This window comes from Atractosteus spatula, chromosome 14, assembly GCF_055471065.1.
Source record: "Atractosteus spatula isolate fAtrSpa1 chromosome 14, fAtrSpa1.hap1, whole genome shotgun sequence".
In the NCBI taxonomy this organism is placed as follows: domain Eukaryota; kingdom Metazoa; phylum Chordata; class Actinopteri; order Semionotiformes; family Lepisosteidae; genus Atractosteus; species Atractosteus spatula.
In genome coordinates, this window is record NC_142719.1 from 34,002,563 (window position 1) to 34,028,721 (window position 26,159).

General features: G+C 36.2%; 2 protein-coding genes across 4 annotated transcripts; one reads left to right on the plus strand and one right to left on the minus strand.

Annotated features, from left to right (window-relative positions):
• The first annotated feature begins 3,596 nt into the window (after nt 1-3,596).
• Nucleotides 3,597-12,217, plus strand: LOC148821150 (myozenin-2). 3 transcript variants are annotated; one of them, XM_088931616.1, is made up of 6 exons: nt 3,597-3,731; nt 4,764-4,846; nt 6,272-6,426; nt 7,749-7,908; nt 8,809-8,989; nt 9,771-12,217. In XM_088931616.1, the coding sequence occupies exons 1-6, from the start codon at nt 3,727-3,729 to the stop codon at nt 9,952-9,954; spliced, it is 768 nt and encodes a 255-aa protein (XP_088787742.1). In that variant the 5' UTR covers nt 3,597-3,726; the 3' UTR covers nt 9,955-12,217. The 3 variants fall into 3 exon arrangements, with proteins under 3 accessions (XP_088787742.1, XP_088787744.1, XP_088787743.1); XM_088931618.1 differs by having other exon boundaries at nt 9,776-9,954; XM_088931617.1 differs by lacking the exons at nt 3,597-3,731; nt 4,764-4,846 and adding an exon at nt 4,865-6,154.
• Nucleotides 11,280-25,906, minus strand: rbm22 (RNA binding motif protein 22). The gene is made up of 11 exons (XM_088931615.1): nt 25,774-25,906; nt 23,761-23,814; nt 21,369-21,398; nt 20,636-20,768; nt 20,422-20,522; nt 19,531-19,703; nt 16,912-17,112; nt 15,726-15,890; nt 13,590-13,678; nt 12,962-13,093; nt 11,280-12,478 (listed from the first exon to the last, which is right to left on the minus strand). Exons 1-11 carry the CDS (start codon nt 25,825-25,827, stop codon nt 12,330-12,332), a joined length of 1,281 nt encoding a protein of 426 aa, XP_088787741.1. The 5' UTR covers nt 25,828-25,906; the 3' UTR covers nt 11,280-12,329.
• Nucleotides 25,907-26,159: the final 253 nt, after the last annotated feature.

Here is a 26,159-nt window from a genome sequence, read left to right on the forward strand (position 1 = left end):
TGTAGGGAGATTTGTAATTTTAGAATATATGTTTTCTTAAGAACAGAAAAGGCAGTGAAAAAAAGCATTCGATAACAGAAATCTGTGCTTCCAGGATTGGCTCTAGGTTGTCATGACCTCAGCCTGGAACAAGCAGCTTTCCGATAATGAATGGATGGATAACAGAAATATTAATTTAAAGCTTACACTCAATCCCCAATATGTTGGCTTTGAATAAGTTTAAATATTTTGTCCCCTTATTTAAAATAATCCTGATTTATCAATGTAACAAAACTGACATTATATTATCAACTTCTATTCCTAAAACTTACAGGGCCTATATCCTGGCCAATCTTGCTAAATTAAGACATATTGTTTCCTTGCAAGAAAACACAAAAGTGGCACAAATCTTTCAAGATTCTACTGTAAATTCAGAGTCAATCATTTTAAACCTTTTTTCTTTTATTTTACAACATTGGGAGTTAATAAAATTAAGTTTAGAAAAACAGGTGGTAAAATTAATATGAGAGAAAATAAGGTTCAATGAATAAGGCTCATAGACTGATAGGTCCCCTTGATAAATTAAAAAGGAATGGAAAGGAACTGGTAGGGTAGCATCCCAAGGACTATTAATAGTATAGTATACTGTATTTATTTATACTTGCATTTAAACCAGTATTTATAGAATGAACTACAGTCAGCTACAACATGAAACTCCTGAATATGTTCCAGCAATTTGCTCAATCCCACCCTGGGAAGAGAATACTCATCTTTTTAATGAATCCGCAATTCTTAGTGTCACTTCCAGAGACTGCTGTAGAAGAGACCAGTTGCAAACTGTGACTCTAGTCCAGCTGTTATTTAACAGGGCCTATCAGCCTGACACAGTTTTAAAAATGTCAAAATCTGCTAAATTAACTTTTACTGTTAACCATGCTGTGTCAGGTAGTCTGAAATTAATTAAGCATCTGAACACTCTTTAAAAATGAAAACAAATGTAGAAACTCCCAGAAAAAAACTATTAAAGCCCAATACCCATGAGCAATACTCAGCATCTTTCAGAGAATTGAATCCACAAATGATTTTAAACTGATGCTGTAAATCACCACCACAAAATATATCTCTTGGTCTAATTAAAAAAAAAACAGAAAATACCTTTGGAAGACAAGCTGCTGAATTCTTGTCACCAGTTTGGACAGTGCATCGCAACTGAAGCAGAATGAAGCTTTTTAGAGGCATTTCACTTATAAACACCTAAGAGCTGATAAGATGGTATTGTCACCTGTCACTGCCTGGTGCCCCTTCATCTCAGAATATTGCTCAATTACAGCACTGTACGCCACAAACAGACTCCCAGTCAGCTTTCAAATACAGATGTCGTCCCTCTCAAGCATTGACGATATCTACAGTATGTCTGACTAGAAGGGATTCCTGCGATTTCTCTGAGACATATTCACATTCCACATTGTATTCTGAAGTAGTTAAGAAGTTTGCATACAGATTGCATACTGTTCTTGTCAAACTAAACATTTGAAAGTTTAGTTTCAAATAATACTGAGGGAATACAGTAGTATACCTTTAAGGCCTGCTTTTTTCATTAAGGTTATTTCTGCATTCAATTCAAGCTACCTGTCTAGAGTAACTCAGTTAATTAAGGTACAAGTTCAATAGTGTAAGCATTAATGCTGTAAGGGGATTGTATATTGATGATATATTAACAAGGTAATTGCTCATCTCACATCCTGTATTAATTAGGTAACCTTCAGTACAATAGTCTATGTTTGCCTGACTTCTCTTATTCATTCACTATGGATTCACAAAGAGAGTGTAAAGAATATCTACTTTCTGCAAAATTACCTGAAAACGTCTATCAAGTCAAATAGCAAGCATATTTAAAAATGTATTCAAATGTTGGAATAAAGCCATATTTTTGTCTGTTCAATCCAAAAAAAAGTAACAATTTTGCCTTTAAAAGTCAACTTCCTCTCTAAATATCTGGATTATAGGTTTTCCAGCCTCCTGTGGTTTCACAGTGACAGGTGAGATTGCAGATGGAAAACAGTTTTTTTATGATTTCAATCAGTATGCCTACTTTCAGGAAATTATCTGCCCAGATGTTACTGGCAAAGGGCAATGAGTGGGCATTACACATCAAAAGTACTGTTTGTGTCAAAAAGCCTCAAAGCATATCATTGCAAGCTTTAATCGTATAACTGCATTATCTGACAAAGAGCCACACTAAAATCCTGTTTGTATTCAAACATTTCACAACGCCTTGTGCAGCTAATGAGTATTACACAGAGTACCAATAATGTATCTGCTAATAGAACATTCAGTTAAGAGGTACTTGATAAGCAGTCATTTTTAAATCAAATCTACAAAATATGAAAAACATAGCTTTTGTAAACATTGCCCAAGCAGAAAACTATGTTAAAATCTCCATCTGAAAGATGTAATCGAAGAGCAATGGTGAATGGAAATTGTTGGAATGCTTATTCTGTTGATAAATTTGTCACAAACAAAAGTATGATTCTTAACACAGGGATGCATGACCCACCATACATACATGTATACCAATCAGCTTGGTAACGCAAATAGTTTACACAGAAATACCACGAGTACTTGAGATTAAAACATAAGGATATAAGGAATTTTAAAACCAGAGGAGGCCATTCAATCAATTTAGACCAGTTGGTAGTTAGTATTTACCTGATCTCATCTAGCCATTTCCTGAAAGAAGACAGGGTACCAGCTTCAACAACATACAGTAGCTGGGAAGCTTGTTCCAGTCCCTCAACCCTTTGGGTAAAATCAATGTACATGAATGTGCACTTAGTGACTAAATGAGAAGTTCATTTTTGCATGTTTAGGATGGAGAAAAAAATACAGGTTAAAAATCTGGACATGGAAAATTAGGTGCCCAAATTGTAAGATTTTTACAAATGCTTTACAAACACCTTACAAAGGCTTTTTCACATACAGGTAGATATTATTAGAAGTGTGGTGATTCCATGATAAAACATGGGAGTGCTGTAGGTAAATATGCAAAGATGAGGCCATCAATGCTTTTAATATATTGCTTTTCCGCAGTCCAGATAAAGGAGCTCTAGCAATTACAGTTACTATGGAATGATCCTTATAGCGGTGAGTGAGAGATTGATTGCAATGTTTCCTAGTGGGTTGAAAAAAACAACAGCAATATTGTCAATACAGGAGTACACAAACTCTGAAGGTTGATTTCATATGAAAAATCAATGACAACCTTGAACATGATAGGCTGTGGTTTGATGACTTACATAGGCCATTCACTAAATGAGGACATACAGTACAGGTTAGACTTTGCATTGGTGAGAGATAAGATCTATAAATAGCAAGTAAAATTGAGCAGTTAACATCAGCTTGAGTGTTAATGTATATTTTGTGAGTGACTCTCTGACTGACATGTCAGTGACTAACCAACTGTCAGCTGCTTGTACCAGACCCACACTGTTGTGTCCAGATCATATTTTTATTATAAAGGTTATACAGCCAGTTATAGCACTCTGCACATTTCCAGGCAAACCCCCAGCCTAACTAAATTAAGTCAGTGATGTAATACGGAGATGCCCAAGACTGTAGGCATAACCCAGCTGTTCTCTTACCGAAAGAGAGTCTGCTCAGAAAGGAACAGCAGCAAGACTTGGGACTTGAAAAAGACCTGAGGACCAACTTCTGACAAAAAAGGCTTTTCACACAAATATTCCCAAAATGAGGTAAATGTGAAAAAAGAAATGATTTTCGGATGCATTTAATGTCTTGTCTCAAAACTATTGTTAGAAAAAGAAAACAAAAATCAGTATATTTATGGGGTTCCATGGAGCTGTAATTTTAGTTGTTTTGGTTCGCTGATGCTTATGTTATTGAAACTCTTTGTTGGTTCATGCTAAAGAAAAGTCACTTGTTTACTTTTGCTGGGAAATTGATAAAGTTGTATTGGATTTTTTTTCTTGCTACATATGCAGGCCATCTAATGCTTGTTCCAGTTTTTATTACTGTGCATTTCTGTATATATTTCAGTTACAGTGTACAGCTATTGAACACACATTACAAAATAAATGACAAAAGATTTACTAGCAAAAAAAATGTGCATTACTTAAAATGATGATATGACAACCTGTTGTACCATCCTGTTTAGAGAATGACAGAATACTGTTGTACAATGAATTGATAAAGAATTAGTGATACTGTGATCAGGACAAAGTGTGAGCCATAAACCTCAATACTAAAGTAAATAAAAGACAGGTTTCTGATTTTTGCTCATAAGCTGTCAACAATTGCATTATAGGATAACATTTCTAGTGCAATCAGTGCAATATCACACAATATACATGAACAACACAGGCGGTGGTTTTCAAAATTGTGAATAAATTTTTCCATTTATAAACTGGCTCTGGACAGTTGATTAACAAGGCTGGAAGAAACACAAGAAGAGATTTTGCATTGCTTGGTTTAATACGTACTAAATGATATACAAAGAGACATTTATTTTCAATTTTGATTTTTTTGGAATAGTTTAGTGTTTTTTGGGAAAAGGGGGATCTTTTATGATAAATAGGTACAGTTGCCAGAAAGCTATCTTAGTTCTTGGCTTAATACATGCAGTAAGGGAAAACACAGCGTACCATCCCAGCACCCTTTACCTGAGCAAGAACTGTTATTTTAAATAGAAATACTGTAGTACAGATGCAGAAATGGTGTTATGACTTACTTTACATTCTAGTAAGATTTTATTGTTTCCCTCAAAGGAAGATGATTCCAGTGTCTTACTCCAGTTTAGCCAAAGAGAAGCGAGACATGGCAATAGCACTGTCCAAGGAGGTTGAGGGAGGTAAGAGTCACCAATGATAACATGTAACAAAGCAAATTCAAAATGTGGTCTTGTTCAATCGCACACTCTCTAGCAAAACCACACTTTTTTCCATTCTACAGAGAATGCAATTTTAGACATTCAGGGTCTAATGTTGATCATGTTATTTGGTTACAATTATATTAGGAATACTAGCTTTAGATTAAAAACATTGCTGAGGTTTGCCTTTTTCTCTATTTACAGTCTGGAACTAAAAAATATATCACAGGACAAAACTTTAATTTAATAACCTAAAATACAAGAAGTTTCCCCATAAAGAAAACTTTGCATAAAAAGACAACTATTGTTATTAACCATTGTTTTTGAGCTACAGCTCTCTTAAACAGATATTGAACACACAGTTTTGAGATTGAAGAACACAGGTCTCATTTGACAAGAGTCAGATGCTCCTTTGGATGACAGCTCACTTCACTCAGCAAAATGTGACCCCGACATCAATTTTATATCCAACTGCACAGGCGATTCCTGAGATGTGCAACATAGTAGAAAAATTATCATCACTGACCCATCCTTACCATACTTAAAGTGGACTAAGTGTGTTTACAAATTTCTATTTATATACTGGTTGCCTAAACAACCAGTCACAAACACAAAAAAATTCTTGGCCATATCTTTGAGTCTATTTTTCGAGTAGCAGTAGTAAAGGTCCAATCTGTAGAAATACTGGGGAAACAATTAGTAACAGAGATCAACATTTGTCTGTACCAACTTTTATCCTATTTTCTGTTGTTTCTAATGGAAATGGTAGATCTCGGTTTCCATTACACATGTTAAGTACTTCAAAGGTATAATTAGAACCTGTGGAAACTCCCAAACTGTTTCAAAGCGTATAATAATCTACTGATGTGCAAATCCACCTTGTGATAAATCCACTATTACAACTTCCTGTTACATTTCAGAGGCTGTCAGCCCATTTAGGTTTACAGCAGCAGTGATCGGAGCACACTCATCTACGTTCACTTAACTGAAAGCACCATTTTTACCTGCACATGTGTTATTTGCTGGTTGGAGATAGCAGGAAGTCACATTTTGTAGGTGGTGCTTTCAGATTTTGCATATTTATTAAAGTGAACACACCTTTTAAAATATTTTAGATTGTTACCTGCCTTGTAGCTGTATTTTGCCATTTCAGTGCCACACAATTGTTGTTCTCCTCTGCATAACCTGCTGTCTTTTGGAAGATGACTTGATAACATTGAGGAGGAGGCAAAATACTCATTTCAGATACCATGCCAAATGGTGCTGGAGTTTTCACTGGATTCTTTTAAGGTATATCTTTATCATTTCAGGGAAGCACATTAATGGGTCTGGTTTTTAGTCTTTATTTAATCAACGTGAGAGTTTCTTACACAACATAAATGGTAACTTCCATCTATGGCCTTTCAGAGCACTTGAACTTGGGAAAGAAGATCAGTGTTCCTCAGGATGTCCAGATGGAAGAGCTGGCTTTGCTTTCTAATAAAGGCTCCAGGATGTTTCATGAGAGACAGAAAAGAGTACAGAGATTCACTCTAGAGAACACAGGAGAGAGTCGAATCACTGTAAGTCCTTCAGACCAGCATGAAAAGAAGAACCTCTCTGCATGCACATAAGACAAAATAATAACTAGAAAAATATTCAAATAACATATGATCTAGATAGCCAATAATACTCTCAAAAACATTTAACCAGTTTAAATAATTAAAATACTACTGAGCACCATAGCTTAAAACTAACACTAAATCATTTTCCTTATCACATCTAATATCCTATACCATGTGCTGGGATTTTTGCATTATTGAGATCCGTCTTTTGTTAGTAATTTTGAAAGCAATTTTTGGTTTACCCATATGAAAGGGTCAGTCATGGGAGAGGTTTGCAGGTAAGAAATGAGAAGAAATGGGAAGGGCTGGGAGAATAATCTCAAATCATCTGGGTGGACATCTCATGGGAGGTATTTTTGCAGATATGTCTTTGTGTTGCATGTGAAGCATCCAGAGATTGCCACTCAGACATCTGAAATAGGCAAGCCAAAATCTGCTGACTCTTGGCCTCAGATACTTTTATCATTAAAAACTGAGCTTCAGAATGTGATAAAGAAAAGAAATATCATATATAAATTACATTAATTTTTTAGAATAAGTTTAGAATAGATGTTAATAGCCTTTTACCAATATTAAGCACACTGCTATCTATCAGCATATCCCACTATGTAAGACCTGAAACCTTTTGTCTAACTGATAGAAGAGTTTCACAGGAGAAATGGTGATGAAACTATTTGACAAATGAGAAACTCTTTTGGCTAGTTACTCTTGATTGTGTTTGGAAAATGTCAAATGAGCAATGATAGCGCACACAAAAGTTTCAAACTGTTCAAAAACTTCAGAGCTTGGTAAACATTTCACTCTGCAATTCTTCTGCTTAGAGTGATATCCAATAAAGTACTGTCAAGTAATTTAAATGTTTAGTTTTTTTTGGGGGGAGCACATTTAGTCAGAAAAAGGAAGTTATCATTTCACAGGGCTATGTCGTTGATAGTCTCTTGAACTGGATTTATGATGTATGAATGTAAGTAATATTAAATTAAAGCAATTTATTAGAACAAAGCACACCAGAAGCATTATTCTTCTTGCTGCCATTTGCCACTTGTTAGAAAGCAAGTGCACATATATCTATTAAATTTATAGGGGCTTTTACCATTTGTGATTTATGAAGACTAAAGAAGAGCTGGTCCCTTCTTATGATGCTAGTACTTGTACTTGTACATTATGATTCTGAATAGAAAGATACACCGAGACACCTCAATCTAATTTTTTCACTTATTAGTAACATAGCTAAAAGGACTAATATGTACATATCCATCACCATTCCAAATTTTCTCAAGGTGCAGAACGGGAGCAAAACACAGAAGATGGTCCCCGAAGGAGGAAAGGAAAACTTCCGCTCTGAGATTTTCATTCAGCAGCCTGGGAAAGGCCACTTTCTGTCAGCTTTGAAAAATGCAGCAGCCACAAAACCTGGGAGTCCTAGTGTAATTGCACCAGGTAACGTCCTTGGTTTGTATTGTTTTGTATGTATTGTTTTTTTGTTGCTGCCTGAACAGAGAATGGCCATAACTTTGGAAATAGAAAAAAATATTACATGATTGTGTATTAAACTAAGTAGTTTCACGCAGGAACAAGTTTAAAACTAACATTGAGGCCTCATGTATGACATGACAACTGTGAAATATGCCATCTTAGACTGCTGTTTTGGGAATTGTCACATATCAATCACTGTGACAGTGACGTACATTAAAGGTCCAGGCAGATTGCCCAGTTTTATTAAAAGGAAGAAACAAAAAGTACTTCTCAAACTAACCGATATATTGAAGTTCAGACTTGCTAACAGTGGTGATTGTTTTCACCTCTTCAGTGCCAGCCTTTTCTGACCATCTGCCACACAAGAAAACAAGAAATGAAACTGTTGCCTTTCAATTAAAAGAATGTTGTAATCCTAACTATATAGCCAGAACATCCCAATCAGAGCAAATCTGACTAGCCTTGAATGTGTCAATATGTCTAAATTGATTTTGCAATAATCAATGGAACAGATTCTGTTCCCAAAATTCATGTCCCACCATTGTCAGAAAACTGCTTACCCTGGTGAAGTTTGTGTCAAGCTGTAGCCTATCCCAGACGCACAGAGCACAAGGAGGGACTGAGTGCAAGTGACCAGTCCATTTCATAACAACCGTAGTCAGCGTGCATTTAAAAGCTGGAAGAAAACCCAAGCATCTAGAGATACCCACACAGAGGAAGAACATGCAAGTGCTACAAAGACAAACCCAGGACCCTATAGCTCTGACACATATCAACGTGCCACCCTTCAAGAACAATGTTTCTGTGCTTGTTTTAGTCATTTGTATGCGAAAACCTGCTGTCAAGATGTATGTATTTCTTCAGGTTATGCTGGTCCCCTGAAAGAAATCCCCCATGAGAAGTTCAACATCACTGTCATCCCAAAATCATATCATTCACCATGGCAGAAAGGACGGGGGGAACATGAACTCCTTGTTAATTTAAATGTTCAACTCCCTGAGGTCCCACAAATGCCAGGCCCAAGCACCTTTAGATGTTTCAACAGGTAAGCTACTGTAAAGGTTCTGGCCTGGGTGCCAACTGCCTCGTTCTGGTAAATTCAGGATTGATTTGAAAACAATATAAGGACCTACAAAATCAGAAATGTGATATGCAATAAAATCTATACATGCAAAACGGGGCCAAAAGCAAACATTTAAAAGGTCAGAACAGAAAATCTCTCACGGATGAAACCAGACAAAGCCAACCTGTTGCAGCATGTCTCACTACCTCCATTTACTGAGAGTGCGAGTATCGTCTCACTGCCTCCATTTACTGAGAGTGCGAGTATTATCATTTTGTGTTTGAACTAAATGAGTCCAGAAATTTAGAAAAAAATAAAAGGAACTTTGTTGCAAGCACTAAACTATCCCAGAGCCCTTTCGAAAACTCATCTCAGCATTGACAAAATTTTCTGCCTTTGAGACCAGCTTCTATTTAAACCTCAGAACAGAAATCTGACACTTCCAACATCGCTTGCCTTTCAGAGCAGACAGTTTGCGGGACGTAGAATAACCCAGCAAGACAAACATGCATTCCCTCAAGTGTCAAAATAAAAATGAAGACTCCCTTTAAATCCTTTAGTCTTTTACTGCATTTACACAAACTTAAGTTTTATTTGCACATATGTAAAGATGTCTTTTCTGTCAACACAATAAACTTGAAGACCTAAATAGGGTAGCACGAGGAATATAACGTATAATGCACTTAATCGATGGTCCTGTTACATGTAGCTTCAAAATTTTGCTTCAACGTTTACAACAGTCCTTGTCACTCATATTTTGCAGAGTAGCCATGCCTTTTGGAGGAACAGCTGGCAGTGAAAGGATATTCCCTTTACCTGGATTTGAGCTCTCCCAGGCGCAGACAGAACCCAACCTTAACTGGGAACGGATCAACAACCGCCCCAACTTCAACCGCGCCCCTCGAGGCTGGGGGGTAAACTACTCCCCTGAGTCTAGTGAGCTGTGAGAAAGCACAACCAGAGCCTCTCAAGAGCTAGTGGAAACAGTCAATCAAAAACATTACAGGGAAAGCACTATTTGAACCCAGAACTCTGCAGTGTCAAAGTATCCTTTGGCAGTTCATTTTTTGTGCTACGTTATTATACTTATTCTTAAACATATACCTTTATTTTACCAAAGTCCTTAATCACTGATGGCAAAGAAAATTCAGAATGTTTTCAGATCACAGTGTTCTGAAAACTGGCTCGAGTCTTCCTTTAGAATCACTGCTTAAGTATACTGCTTAAACATAAGCCAGCTTCACATTTTTAAATGCTCAGATTAGAAAAATGTTGCCTCTGACATTAACTGTACGCAAAAGAATTGTGCTTCCTAGCAACTGCATGATTCTGGAGATTAAATGATTTTAAAAAATCAGGAACAATGAAACGGATATATGGTACTATTTTTAATGTTCAAAGTGAAGAATCTAAATGAAGCATTCACATTACAAAACACTTATCAACTGCACAATGTAACAAATTTAAAAAATTATCTTCAGTTCACATGAGCTTACATATATGTAGTTGGCTCCAAATCCATTCACACCATTGAAATAAAGTTGGTTTGAGCAAAAAAATGTTAGTATACGTTTAGTATGTTAAAATGAGTACATCTTTCAAAATACATAATGCTTAGGTTCTCTCACGCCCTGTAACAGTTAATCGATTACGTATCGCAATAAAGCTCCAGGGTGTCACCTTGGGAAAAGATGTACTATAAAAAATAGACAGCAAATCTCCCCAAGAGTACAATTAACACAGAAAAGTGGGGCTTACATTTAAAAACAATTTCTAGAAAGAACAGAAATGGAACTGTTCTGTTTCAGGGCTGCTTTGTATCTACTCCTTTTGCCCTTGCAAGAACTGAGTGATGGAGACATTCCAATGCATGTGAGGATATTTTATCCCAAATCCTAGTTCCTTGCACTTAGAAGCTGAAGCTTAGTCACAGATAGTCTTTCTGTGGGTATATGGTTAAATGTGCACAGAATCAGCATTCATGATTGGCTACCACAACATTCAAACCTAAATCCAATAGAACATTTGTGGTATGAACTAAAATAGTTCACAACCACAATATACATGGAAGAAAGGTCAGAAACTATGCTAAGATGTAGATGAACATATTTAAAGGAAACAGAAGAACATATTAAAAGGAACAGATACTCCGTTATCAAAACCCAATGAAAAAGAAATTGTTAAAGATTGAAATAATTTTAAACTGTGTACTTGTATTTTTATTAACTAAAATGAGAGATTTGTTTTTGCAGTGTATAAGAATGACTCAGTGTTAAGATTTTTCATATTTTATTTATGCATCAAATACTGAATGTACACTTACATTTATTCTAGCTCAAACCAACATAAGGGTACAAATACATCTGAAGCCATCTATATCTGACGGGTTTAAAAGAGGCCCCCAAAGATTAAATTTATACAATGTTTCAGACCTGGAAAAAAGTTACCATCTAGATCTCACTGACAAAGACTTCATTTGTGAATTCTTTCAGTCCTTGAGATTTTATTCCATCCATGAAAAGAGAAAATGAGTCTCCACAAAACAAAAAGTAAAAAGAAATAAGATATTAAAAAGACTGCCTAGATTAAAAGTCTATGGACAATTACTTAGTGACTACCCAAATTTCATCTAACCTTTGAGGCAGAAAGTAAGACATTGCAAATTAACATGTCATACTTAACAGTGACATGCCATACACATCTGAGGCTCAGGGCACTTGTATTTGGCCCTTAAAGTGATACATTAGTCTTATCTGTGCTTGTTGTATGGTATAAAACTATATATATATTTTCAATAATAGTTTACAACTGATAACATGGATTCATCTAAAACAACAAAAGAATTCCTGTTTCAGCTGAACCAGAGGAAAATGGCTGTTTTTGATATTTTATGAACTAAATAAGAAAATCTTAGTTCAGCATTTACCAACATCATTATATTGTTTTTCCAGTGGCAAGGAGGTCATCAAATCAGTAAATAACACCCAAAAAATATTGAGTAATGAGTTACTGCAACTTTTATATGCAACTTAATCTTTTATGAAAACTTAAGTTTCATAAAGAATATGTCCAAATGGAAGCTGACTGGAAAAGGCTTTTCATGTTGGAAGCTATTTATCACAATATTCAGACATTTCTTTGAAATTACAATCCAAAAATGTAGGTATTTTCTCTTATTATTCATTTATTTATTCAATAAGGCCGGACCCCTTTATTTCAAAAAGTTAAAACTAGGACTTGGTTTTAACCTTTGAGAAAAGGAACTGCAGCTGTTAAAGGTTGCCTCTTAACCTGATACTCAATGTTTTGAAAAGAACTGAGATTAGGAGCCACCATGGCGGCTGGCGTGAGCACCCATGCGCTGAGGATCCTGGGAAGGGTAATGGATGTGACCAGGAGCTCTCATTGACATTGGAGGAGGGGGTGGAGGACCCATGGAGCCCATGGAGTGGAACATAGGAGGTCCGAAGCCTGCCAGGAAAAAAGAAATAGTTTTAGCAAGCTCAAATAATGCTCAACAAATGATAAAAGGGGAAACAAATCTGTTCAAGATCATTCATTTATCAACCATTCTTAGTTATTTAGTTGAAATAACACCATCTAGACTCTAGATCTAATCAATTAAATAAATGTCTTACTCCTTCGTCCAACTATAGTTAGCTTTTGCCTAGCTCCTATTCTACGACTGACATTTATAGAGCACCTGCTTTTATTAGTCAGACATATTTTACAATGAGGATTTCAAACGTGGCATAGTACAAAGCAAGACGTTCATTTACAAAATGGAAAAGCTTTTAATACAACATATTAACCTAATTTGTACTGTCACTCCAGAAAAGATGAGGTGAGAAGCGTGAACCACTTCAGTTGAAACACATTAGACATCTCCTAGAAATAAACAAGAATTTGTCTGCAGCCCTCAGTGATGAATTGTAAATGCAGTGCAGTGGGTACCTGGAGGAGGAGGGGGTGCGATGCCCGGGGGAGGAGGCAGAGCAATGTTCATGACAGCAGGAGACGCACTGGGGCCCAGATTGAAATAATTTGCAGGAGCTTCTTCCTCAGATGCAGGAGGAGGGGGCAGAGCTGTCAGACATATGAAGCAGGACAACCGTCACCAACACAACCAATGGAGAAGGGCACTACACCCTAAAGCCATCCTCAATATTTTAGATAAATTGATCTCCCCAAACTTTTCCCAGATATCTCCAATGAAAGGTCAGGAATTCTAGCATGCTAACCACCTCCTAGGCTGTATTCCTATTCACATTATTTATTCATTACAAAACTGAGACACAAAAACCCTTTGTACTACTCATGAAATGTTCAAGTAATTTGATTAAAGAATTCTGAATGCTTGTGTGAAAAGATTCTTACTGCAGCCAAAATACAACTTTTCAGATTTTATAATTTCAAGCAACTCAACTTATTATGACATGTCTATGAATTTTACAAAACAGGCTTCTAGAAAGTGTAATATATAAATTCATTTTATAATTTTCATTCATTGATATCGTTTTCATTAACAAAATTTGATTTTCTAATAAGTTCAAACATGTTGGCCACAATTCAAATTCTTTACCTCCCGGAAGGCCAGGCACTGGCTCCAGTTTCATCCCAGTCTCGCTCACACCATCCTTGTCCTTCTCCTTCCCTCTGGCTGCCTGGGACCTGAAACACCACCACACAACACATCACATCCTGTGCTGGAGTAGCAAAGCTTGCTGGTGTGTTTGTGTGAAGCGAAGGGGAAGGCAGAGCTAAATTGAAGACACCTTCAGTTCTGTAGAACTTTAGAGTCAGTCATTTACACAGATTTAAGTTAATGACAATCAGTGTGCAAGGCTACGGTATTGTATCACAACCTTTTTCTATTGATCTTTAAGCATAAGGAATGAAAAACCATTGTAAAGATATGAATAAATTCCAGCATTTAACTTTAATAGGTAATCCAGAATACTGTAATTATGCAAATACGGTAAAACAAGCTGTACAATCAGGATCATTTTGCCCTCAAGCAGAAAGAAATTGTCATTATGTAATTAGATGAGCATGAAAACTACACAATGTGTTAATGTCAAGATGCCCATAACCATTCATAAAAGGTACTAGTAATTTGGAGAATAGCTCCCAGAAAAAAATGCAAGCACAACTTTTCTTCAGGCATTTGTGAAAAAACTATACGGGCTTACAGAAGACCTGAGGAAGCAAAACAGAAAACCGCCACTGGACCTGGCACACTTATTTTTATTCATAACTAATGATGGCAGCTTTAAAATGAATTCTTAAGTTTCCATAAAATATTCTGTTAACTTATGTAGAAGAAAATGTTTCCCCTCATACTTCTTGGGTGGTACTTCAATGTGCAACATGACAATAATCCAATGCAACCAAGGAATTTATCAGGGGAAAAAAGTGGAAAAACCTTAATCAAATGTCCAGATATAAATTCAACTGAACAAGTATTTTTCACACTGAAGAAAAAATTGAGCACCCTCAAGAAAAGGCAAAACCAATGACAGTCGGTTTATAGACAACAGACAGTTATTGCCTTATAATGATATGTAATTTTGAAATTCATTTATACTGTGCCCCTAGCTTATCAATTAAAAACCATGTGTTTAACACACAAGTATAATCTTGCACTAATATGATCAAATGTATGCATGGGATTGAACTAAAATAAAATGTATACTGTACTTTACATATTAATCTCAAAACGACAAATACAAACTGCTTATCCATAAAGCTTCTTTACGTTAACTTTGCTGTCCCACAACCTCTGTATTTGTATTTGGAGTGTTGGTGTGAATAAAAAACATCATACCAAGATTTCTTTGTTTTAAGAGAAGAAAAATCATATCTTGTCATGACATTTTAGAATCAGACTTTAAAAACAGGAATTTCTGTACACAGCCTCAAAAGACAATAAAGCCTTGTGGTATCTGGATACAATCATACATTTTATGCTTGGGTTTACAGTATTACGGCTGTTTACAGTCAATAGGCAGTAATCCCTTAGCCCATTAGCTCAAAGCCAATCATCTGAAATCCTGAAAAGCAATCACTGCACAGCCATGAGAATAAAATAGGATCAAACCATAAAAAGCTCCCCATTAAACATCCTGCCTAGCTTCCAGAGCAGCTTCAATTGACAAGACAACCTGCCACACATCAATAATGTTTTAAGTCTTAATAAAAAGCAGATGCAATGCATGTGCTCTACTTTACAACACACTTTAAAATTTCTCACAAATGTCTACAGCACGTAAAATTTACCCTTTATTTTGTTAAACACGAGCAGTTCATTATGTGTGAAAACTTCCAGGCACAGCAAGAGCTTTATTAAAACCTTACTGAATGAAATTCCGTTTATATTAAAAATGTCAAGAAGATTAGAAGGCTGTAAGTAAGCAACAGAAATTGAGGAACATTAGCAAAGGAGCAGGTAAAAAAGCTGAAATAAGGAGGTACATTAGGTACATTCCAGTGAATGGATTGGTCCTTTTGTCTCTCATCAATGCTGATACCATTGCTGTAACACTTTAGAGAGCAAATGCTTTATAATGGTGGGGGGGGGGGGGGGTGTTCTGCTATGAAAAGCAACTACAGCCAATTAGGCGGTGTATCTCTTTCTGCCTTAGGGAATCCACACTTGACATACTAGTGCACTTTTAATAAATCAATAAACAAGCGCTGAACTATGGCAGTCACTCACCTGCCCCACTTGACAGTAAGTCTTCGGCCATTAATGATCAGCTTGTTAAAAGATTTCTCAGCAGCCAGTTCCGCAGCCTGTCGTGCAGCAAACTGAATGAATGCACACTGCTGCCTCTGCACTATTGTTGTGGTGCGAATCTCACCAAACTGGTAAAAGTGATTCCTGTGGGGAAAAAAAAGGGAATTTATACTAGAATCAACTCCCCCTAAAAAGCTAAATATATGCATATTTCAGCTCAACAAATGATTTAAAACAAGTTTGATGTAGGAGAGAAAGTTAATTGCAAACAAAAAAAATGTTCTGAGGGAAGATTGAGGTTTAATGTAAAATGTATTTAATATAATGTATAACTAAGATTTATAATACCTACATACATGTGTGTGATGTTATCTGAAAAAGTAACTATGGTGGCTAAATTTTCATCAAAAAGTTTAAACACATTTCGAGTAAACATTCTACAGCAATGAAATGTGTGCACATGTGCCACAAAATGGGTTTTTGTCAAACTGGGTGTGAAGAACTAAACTAACCAAGTGAATTTTAAGACTTCATAAGTGCAAAAAGTATCAGAATAATTCAATGAAATTGGAGAGATGTTGCTCATTTTCATGTCAGCCAGTCCATGCTATGCAAGTGATGGTCAGTGGGCTCAAAGGTTTCTCGTTGCTGTTGGAAATTACATTTTCATGTTTTAATTGTTTACTTCAACTGATTTTTAATACATAGCTTGTAACATGTCTCTTTCCACCCTCAGATACTTCCAGAGCAGTGACATCCAATGTACTATTTGATGAAAACATTCACTACTCCAAAAAACAGCTTCAAGTGTTCCCACCAAAGTTAAGCACAATTTGTTCAGCTCTAGATCTTATTGTGCACTAAGAAAAATCAACTGAATTATGAGGTTCTCATAAAAGTTCTCTTTCACTCAAGTTTAAGTTTTTTTTAGATAACATAGCTAGATTAGAAAGTCTGCTGTAAAATATAACATCCTGCACTATATTTTCTTGTGTGAATGTTAAGTCATACATCACTATCAACAGTTCATACTTTTCTAGTTCTAGTACTTCAGCACCACAGTTTTCTCAATGCCATGACTGCTAGTGTCTGTTGGTATAATTTTTCTTTTCACACTGCTTTTGTCTCCGCAATTGTGACTCCTTTTAATACTTTAGACTCTCACCTGAGATCAGTCTCTGTGATGGTATCTCCCAATCCACCCACATAGAGTGTGGTGATGGTTTTGTCCTCTGGCGGGTCAAGACGTGGCATGGTGGAGGCCCGTTTCAAAAGTTTATCTGCAACGGGATCATTTATCCCATAGTAGCGGTCCTTGATGTTCTGGTCTGCCAGGGGATCGTCTGGGTCTGTAGGTTTCTCATGTCTGTATTTTTGGAGACAATATTACAAGTTGCTCTTGCACAATGCTACACTAAAATCAAGTATGCAAGGGTGGACTTCTCTTGCAAAGAGGGGGCTTACATGAAGCAATAAGGGGTAAAGATTGAGATATTTACATAGACCCTAGGAGGATCTAGGAGCATACCTCTCCAAAAATGTTTTTACTTAATTGCTGCAGTTCAGTGACTTCCAGTACAATTTCAACAGTTGGCAGTAAAAGAAGCTATTGTTTGAGGAAAGCCCAATGAGTTACGATACATTAATGGATAGAAAACAGTCAAAATGATAATTCTATTACCAGATCAGTTCCATTAACCACTAATCCCAAATATAAAATCTAAAAGATTAAGCCAATATTTAGTCAAAAGTGTAAAGTCTGTGGTTACAGACCAAGTTCTGCTTAGAAACAATGAAACATGGTTAGGTCAGGTGAAATAGGAATTTCCTCTACAGGAATAAACACGGTTCTGGGTGAAGGAAGACTTACAGGTTGTTCCAGCACATTTTTAGTTTAAGATCAAATTTGTTTTTAGGCTATATGCGATTACTATTTTTAAAAAGTAAAGTTCAGTTTTTTGTTTCAGTGGCTTGTTTTACACATCTGCACATTTGATTTTAAAAATCTGGAAACAAACCTTTTACCTACAGAATCATAAGAGACCCATAAACTGCAAATGTAGTGATAACATTTTCTAACGCAGACAGAGCAAAGAAAAAGAAAAAAAACTGTTCCCAACCAAGAAACCAGAAAATATCTTAAGTTGATACCCTGTAGCTACAATGTGAAAAACTAACTTTTTTTTTTGAAGAGCGCAACATTTTCGTACCTGAAAGTAGTTTAGAAAGAATAATTATGCAGTTTGTTTTATTACCATTGTAAGTTATTTCTATATATTGTGTTTCATGGATTTTGAACCATAATTTCAGGTTTCATCTGAAACACCATTGTGCTGCTTTGCTCACAGAGGTTTCCTTTCTGTGGGGATATGCACTTTCTGCACTGCTGTAACCATATATAGCACTAACCATAAAAGCTCCATCCATGATATTTTGTGCTACAATATGTTTCTGTAAACAGATTACAAAAAACAAACAGGACAAACATTTCTCAGAAATTTCTTGAAAAAGTGAAGTTGGCATCATTCCACCATGCTTCATTTTGACTTGCATTGCAAACAGGTTTCTCAATAAATTTGGTATTTTTAGTACAAGTGTATGACACCTATACCCATGTACATTGTCAGTATTAAACACCAAATTATGCATGCATGCGCTGTTAGTAGCCAACTGTCAGGAAATGATTCCGTGACCATTTAGTTTCATTGTAGGTCGGCTTTTTACAGAAAAATAAAATGGGGGTCCTGATCTCACAAAATCCGCCTCTGGTTATACACAATAAAATGGTTTTGTTTCGAGACTGCAACACCTAATGCTACATGTTAATCTACAGCATTATACCGAGTAAAAAAAGATTCACATTAAAACAAAATGCAGATTAACAGAGGAGCAGGCTTGCTTGTTTGGTAAGAATGAAAAGGCTTCCTGCAAAAATCTGAAGATTACTGTTAACTGCCAAAATAACCAGCAATTTATGATTACCAGTGAAAAAGCACCACCTGGGTTAATTTCAAGGGTACTGCAAAACAATCCCTTACATTGGATAAATAAACACACAGGGTCATCTCAGTACTACTATTGTACACACTCGCCTGCTTCAAGTCACAACTGAATCCCTTCATCCAAACACGTCATGTTCATGTTTGCTGTCCCCAGTTAACAAAATAAAAAGCAAAACGAAAAATTTTGAAGTCTGCACACGTCCATTTTACAGACACAGCAAACAGCATCACTGCAAGCTGGGAATTATGGATTTATTAAATGTGAAAAAGTGGACCCAAAGTTTTTCATCTATACTCATAATACAGATAAGATCAAACGAAAAGGGCAGATTGATATATTATTGGTCACAACCACTTTTAAAAAAAGTCCAGTGCATGACTGCATATAGCTGTACTGACCTGTGGATAGATCAATTAATATCCACACTGACTTTCTGCACTCCAATACCCTACAGTTATTTGATTCTAGCCCTGTACCGCAACAACACAGATGACCCCAATAAGAAGAGTTATCTCTTGTCCCACTTGTCCCTCTCGTCTTGCAGTGTTAACTAGTCACACCTCTCAAATCAGGGGGTGGAGCACCAGGTATTTTGAAAATAATTCACTAAGAAGCACTGGTATATCACACCTTAATAATCAAAGCAGAACTAAAAGTATAATCCTTAATTGTTTAGTACTACACTAAAGAAATGTATATAACTGTAGATCTAAAGTTCCAAGGCCTGAACTAGCCATTTGTTTCTTGCTAAAGAAATTTAAAGCAAACAGCATATAGCTACCTGTATGGACACTCCTCTCCTCTCTTACACTCTCCCTTGACCCAGAAAGAGCAGATGTGTGGACGGTTACGCTTATAGTAAGGAGTGGTCCTGGCCAGTTTCAGCAACATGTCACTGGAACTTGGAGCTTTCCCTAACATCCCTACTGGCCTGGTCCCATCCGAGTTCTGAATCTGTACCACACAAAGAAAAGCAGAAGTAATCAGAACAAAAACTAAGCAAAGCAGAATGTTTTAACCTTACCCTAAAAATGGTCAGCAATATAATCTACTGATTTCTATGTCTAGGACCATGTAGAAAATAGAATGATTCAGTTTTTTCCATAGGAGACAAAAATATTGTTATGGACTAAGTGGAAAGTAACCTCAAAAACAAAATATATTCAGGCTTATTTTAAACAGTACAATTGTATGTATCCTTTTTCATAAAGCAGTACACCTGGAGCCAACACACAAGTACATATGACAACTTATTTTGATAAATAGAAATAGCTGTAACCATGCAGTCTGTGTTAATTACTTGTCTCACATTCAATATAATTCAGTTATCTCCAAGTTTAAATGGTTAGTTTACAGATATACTCAGGTAACACAAATAACTAAAGTGCAAGAAATTCCTAGATTTTTGGAAAGAGATTATTCCATGTTGCTTTTCTGAATTTTAGGATGAATTTACTGATGACCCGTAGAAATCTCAAATCCTGAAATTACAATGCATTACATTTTGTTTCTACAGATAATTCTCATGTAACTAAGTACAATCTAACAATGTTTTTCCATTCATATACATTCAGGAAGTATCCACAATTTTAATGTGTATTGATAGAAGAAAAGCACGTTAAAAGATGATGGCATTCAGTAAACCGTTTTTCTTTGAAGAAAAAGTAATTACCTCTCGTTCCATGTTCTGAGTATAATATTCTTTGTTCACATCCGATTTTGGCATTTCATCTTTGATTGATAAACCAGTGTCACGAACTTGAATTGGCAAACCTAAAACATTTAAAAGAAATTAGTCAGATTAACAGTTTCTGACTTGCCGTCTTAAAACTGAAACTATGAAAAAATCTGTTTACTAGCAAAGAACAAAAAGGTCTACAATATACCATATTCAAGGTCTAAGAGACACGTCTGGCATACATTCTTCAGCTTGCTACAAGTCTGACACACTTCTGTTTTCTTGAAGCGCATTCTCACACCAGGGCACCAGCGAAACACAGTGAAGGGTCTGGCACAGATCTAGGTCAGCGGAGAAAAAGACAAAAGCAAATAATTCTGATTAGCCTGCTTCAGGTAGTTAAAGCTGAATTCATGAGCGGATCTGAACAAACTAATTCCTGACAAGGACAGAAACTACCCTTGAGAGGATTTCACCACCTTACCCTATTACTAAAGTCAAGCAAAATGATATTTAGACAAGCCAGACGTACAGCCTCTAAGGCATTAATAAGATGCACTAAGTGGTTTAGTATAACAATTCCTGTAGACTCAAGACACCACAGCAGTACAATCTTCTACTAAACCTTTTTTCAAACAATACTTTGCATATTGTGTAACAGTACGGGAAAAGTGGACATTAAAGATAATTCACTTTAAAAGAAGCATGCTTCATTGGATTTTATGGAAGTGCTAAATCTTTATTAACCTAAAAATAACAGCTGTGCATAAACACTCCGAAAAAGGTCATTTCAGAGCTGCTGAAAAACCCTGAAAGGCGTCATTAAAATTTCATCTTTGAGAACAAGTAAAGACACACCAAGTTCAGAGCAAAAAAAATGTAAAAGGTCTCTAGACAAAAGACTACAGTAGCCAGAACAAAACGTATTTGCACAACCGTACCTTGCATTCCTTGCCATACTTCTCTTTGGTCTATAAAACAAAAACATGCATACACATTTAAATAGTTGGATAATACAAGGTATTAGCATTATTTTCAGTTTTTGTTTCAAAAAGAAATGTAAAAAGACTTTCATGCATCATAAATAATGACAGTGTATCCACATTTACACTTGTTAGCTTTTAGAGTATACAGCTTTTTCAAGTCCTAATAAAAACAAATAGTGAAAATATACTCAAAAGAATAAGATTTCTGATAAAGTTTGCAGAAGCATTCCAACCACTGAGTCTAGTGCAGACACAGGGTTATAAGAATACTATATAAATCAGATCAAAGTTTATTTATCAAATGCACAACAATACAGCGTGCAGCAGTAGTTGCTGGCAATGAAATGTCTTTCTTGCGAGCTCACAAAAATCACAAGAATCACAAAATTAAGGTTACAGAAATGGAAAAAAACTCAATATGAATAGAGCTGCTATGTGTCCATGGTGTATGCAATGTATTATGTCCTAGTAGTGCAGTATGCTGAATACAGTGAAAACTGTGTGTCCATGTAGCCATTACAGGTGATTTGCTGAAGGAGCTGCAGGTTGGCTATTTAGCAGTCTTATTGCCTGGAGGTAGAAGCTGTTCCGCAGTCTGTTGGAATGTCAAAACAGTACAAGCATACTGCATAACCACATTCTAATACAAGGTTAAAAACATGCAATTATACAAAAAAAGTTGAGAAAAACATAGGTGATAAATATTTTATACAGATCATATACAGTGGTGTGAAAAAGTACACCCCATGAAAAGGTTTGTCTTTTTTTACATTTTCGGACAAAAGGATATATGATTGTCATTTCAACAATACTGATAAAGGTGATTGATTTTTTTAAAATAACATTGAAAAATTACATTTTGCACTCATTTGTACTATTTCAATAAACAGAAATGCAATTTCCTTGTGTGGAAAAAGTTAGTATACCCCTACCTTTATCATTGCATCAAATGCCTAAAATTAGAATCAGGTGCACCAAAACAGGTGCAAATGATTAGAACATCACTAGAGAGTAACTTGGAGGACACTGCCTTCTATAAACATTATAAATCTGTGGTCTGGCTTGGTCTTAGCAATTGAGGTGTGTGGCTACATCATTCCAAGATCAAAAGAGCTCAAAAGAAAGATTGTTGATGCCTATGAGTCTGGCAAGGGTTTTAAAGCCATTTCCAAGCAATTTGTAGTCAATCACTAAACTGTCCGAAAGATCATCTACAAATGGACAAAGTTTCAAACCACTGGCATTCTATCCAGGCCAGGTCGTCCCACCAAATTCAGCCCAAGAGCTGACCGAAAGATGCTGCAGTAAGCCCCCAAGAACCCCAGGATAACATCAAGGGATTTACAGGCAAGTCTTGCCTCAGTCAATGTCAAAGTGCATGAGTCAACCATCTGAAAGAGACTGCATAACTTTGCCCTACATGCGAGGTAAAGAAGGAAGAAGCCTGTGCTCTCAAAAAAAGAATACAGATGCACGACTGAAGTTTGCCAGGTGAAGAAAACCTAGGTGAAGATCAGGACTATTGAAACAATGTGCTCTGGATGGATGAGACAAAGGTAGAGCTGTTTGGCCACAATACCAGATGTCATGTTTGGCAAAAACCAAAAACTGCCTTTGACCAAAAGAACCTCATACCAACTGTAAAGCATGGTGGTGGAAGTATTATGGTTTGGGGCTGCTTTTCTGCCTCAGGGCCTGGCCAGCTTGCCATCATAGTCAACCATGAATTCCACATTGTACCAGAGAGGAGAATGAGAGGCCATCTGTCAAAAAGCTGAAGCTGAACCGTAAGTGGACCTTGCAACAAGACGATGACCAAAACACTCAAGCAAATCCACAAAAGAATGGCTCAAAAAGAAGAAATGGAGAGTTATGGAATGGTCAAGTCAAAGCCCAGATCTTAACCCCATAGAAATGCTGTGGGGGGACTTGAAGCAGGCAGTACATGCAAGAAAGCCCTCAAACATCACACAGCTGAAGGAGTTCTGCAAGGAGGAGTGGGCAAAAATTTCTCCAAGTCGATATAGGCGACTGATAGACAATTACAAGAAACGCCTACAAGAAGTGATTTCTGCTAAAAGGGGCAACACCAGCTAATGAAACTAGGTGATGAACTTATTTTTTTCACAGCACACAAATGCATTTCTGACTTTTTTGTTGAATAAATGATTGCAAAGAATAATTTTCATTGTTATTTGTTAAATTAGATCAACTGTATCAATACTTTTGAAATGAAGATCAAATATCCATACATGCAAATATGTTGAAAAACACACCTTTTCATGGGGTGTACTCACTTTTTCACAGCACTGTACATCTGGGGAAAAACAAACCTTTTTACACATACCATGCGAATGTACGGATTTTCTCCAAGGCATGTCTGGCAGAGAATGGGAAAATCCTACAAAAAGAAGTTTCAGATAATTAGTTATATTAAGCTCTGCTGCCCCTAAACGCTCACCTTATAATAAATAGTATATATATATTAAAATTATGAATAAAGTAAGAAAATTTTAAAAGATTTAAAGCTCAAGAATTAAAATAAAGCATCAACTCACACATATTCATTTGAATTCTAGATCACTTTAGTTTTTACCTTTAGAAATATGTACAGAATACCAGTTTTTCAGCCAGCAAATGTTAAGGCTGATAGTAATAATACTGTTTCACAAGAAAAACTATTACATAAGCACAATGAACAGTATAGTATGGTATTAATGAGGAAAGAAAAGATTCTCGTTAAAGTTGATCTAATTGTGTCCTTCGTTTCTACTCTTTTAATAGCAAAACATTAATACGTGTATATAAGGGACAAGAGTGAACTGGATATTATGCATTATGATATTGAATCCCAACCTTCAAGCCAGAAGACAAAAGAAATAAAAGCCCATAAAGGGAAGAAGTGAATCGACTTTTCATGCTTAACCTCTACAGCAGTTGCAACAAGGGAACTGGATACTCTAGTCTGCTAGTTAAATTTCCATAGGGTATCAAAACCCCTGTACAGGCGGATTCTAATCGGTAAAACATGTATACCATTACATGATTAAAAAAAAATTGAGACATTTCTCTCTGTGGATCATAACACATAAAGCCGTCTGAATGGTGTCCATTAGCCTAGTCTCAGAATTAGAGTCATGCATTTTCCAAGAGTCAAGAAACATTTATGCTGCTATTTCACAGGACATGGGAGATAAAACATAACTATAAGTGTGCCACTTCAAGATAGAAAAGATTTTTTAAGATGTCTCTGCATGTTTCCAAATTAGTTTTTTTCCCATATCTGTCCCAATTCACCTTTTTAGTCAGGTTATATACTGTTGCACACTTCACAATAATGATCGGTTATAAACCCAAAGAAAGGCTTTGCAATGCATCACAAAGCAATATGAACATACTTGTGTTAACACAGGGGCACCATTCATTCCAGTATAACCAATGAAAACCAATGTTTGTGACTAGAAGGCACACACAAACCACCTACTATTCCGAACGGTGTAAAGTAATGCACTTCACATTGAATTCCAGTTTATTTTACAGCTTAAATTTGCTATTGCTTGACCATCAGTATTTAAAAAATATCTATTTTTTTTCTCTGATATTATGTGATATTTCAGTTATTTTCAGATGTCGTTGTTATTATTAAGCAATCCCATTTACTGCGACTGCTAAAGAACAGCTTTATGAAAGCTGTTAAATAGGTATTTGCGAACATCGCCGCACTGCAAATACGAACAGGACAGCATCACTTCACAAACACTTCTAAAAGGATTTTTCCAGCACATCCCGCACCGATGTGTAGCATGCGGGTTGCTTATCTATACAAAACTATATTGAATTCAGCTTAATACCAAATGACAAACCACCGGACTAGCTACTTGTCCTTTATCAGCGATTAAAGCAGGCTCTCTACACATACCGGCTGCTACTACGGCAACACAAAACGCCTTTAGCGTCTGTAACTTTCGCCTGCGATTCATCCGTTCAAGGCTTTTTACAATATTTCTATGGGGGCCAAATCGTGTAGGCCTAGCTTCTTTCGTAAATTTCCTTTCTCTGTACATAATGATTATAAAAAAACGTTACTGAGGGACATTATCCATGTCAATATACATCTATTCGCCCGTCAATTGTGTACGAAGTTCAGAAATCAGAAGATTTGGTAAATATTTTTTTTGTCTGAACACGAAAATGCTATGCTCACTACTAACCACTGCATGTTACCACAAAATGTTCCATACTATTGTTGCAATAGTCCACATAGAAAGCGTGCCGCTTAAAAACACGTATTATTAATTTCACCAGCAAAAAGCTCTTATACAACCCTACAAAAAAAAACACAGTTTGATTTTAAACATACCGCGTCTTCCCAGTTTTGTCTGTTGTAAGTGTTGGCTCCCAAAGACGTCGCCATTCTTGGAGATATCCCACAATTCTCTGAAAGACCAACCACCCGCCTCTATCCCACAAGCCTCGGAGTTCTCTCAGTGTATGACGTCATTAAAACGTTATGGTAATCACCCTAGTGGTATTAGGAGTTAGTGCTTTTCGGAAGTGATGATGCACAAATTTACTATAATGACGTGGTAAACTGTGACTTGAATACTGATCCACTTCTAAAATAAAATCGTCGTTATATGTCTATGAAAACGTAGAAGAATTGAAAGACAAAATAAATAATTATTGTTATACCTGATGGAATATATATAAAACATTTTAAAAGGAGAAAACTGTAAAAATATGGTA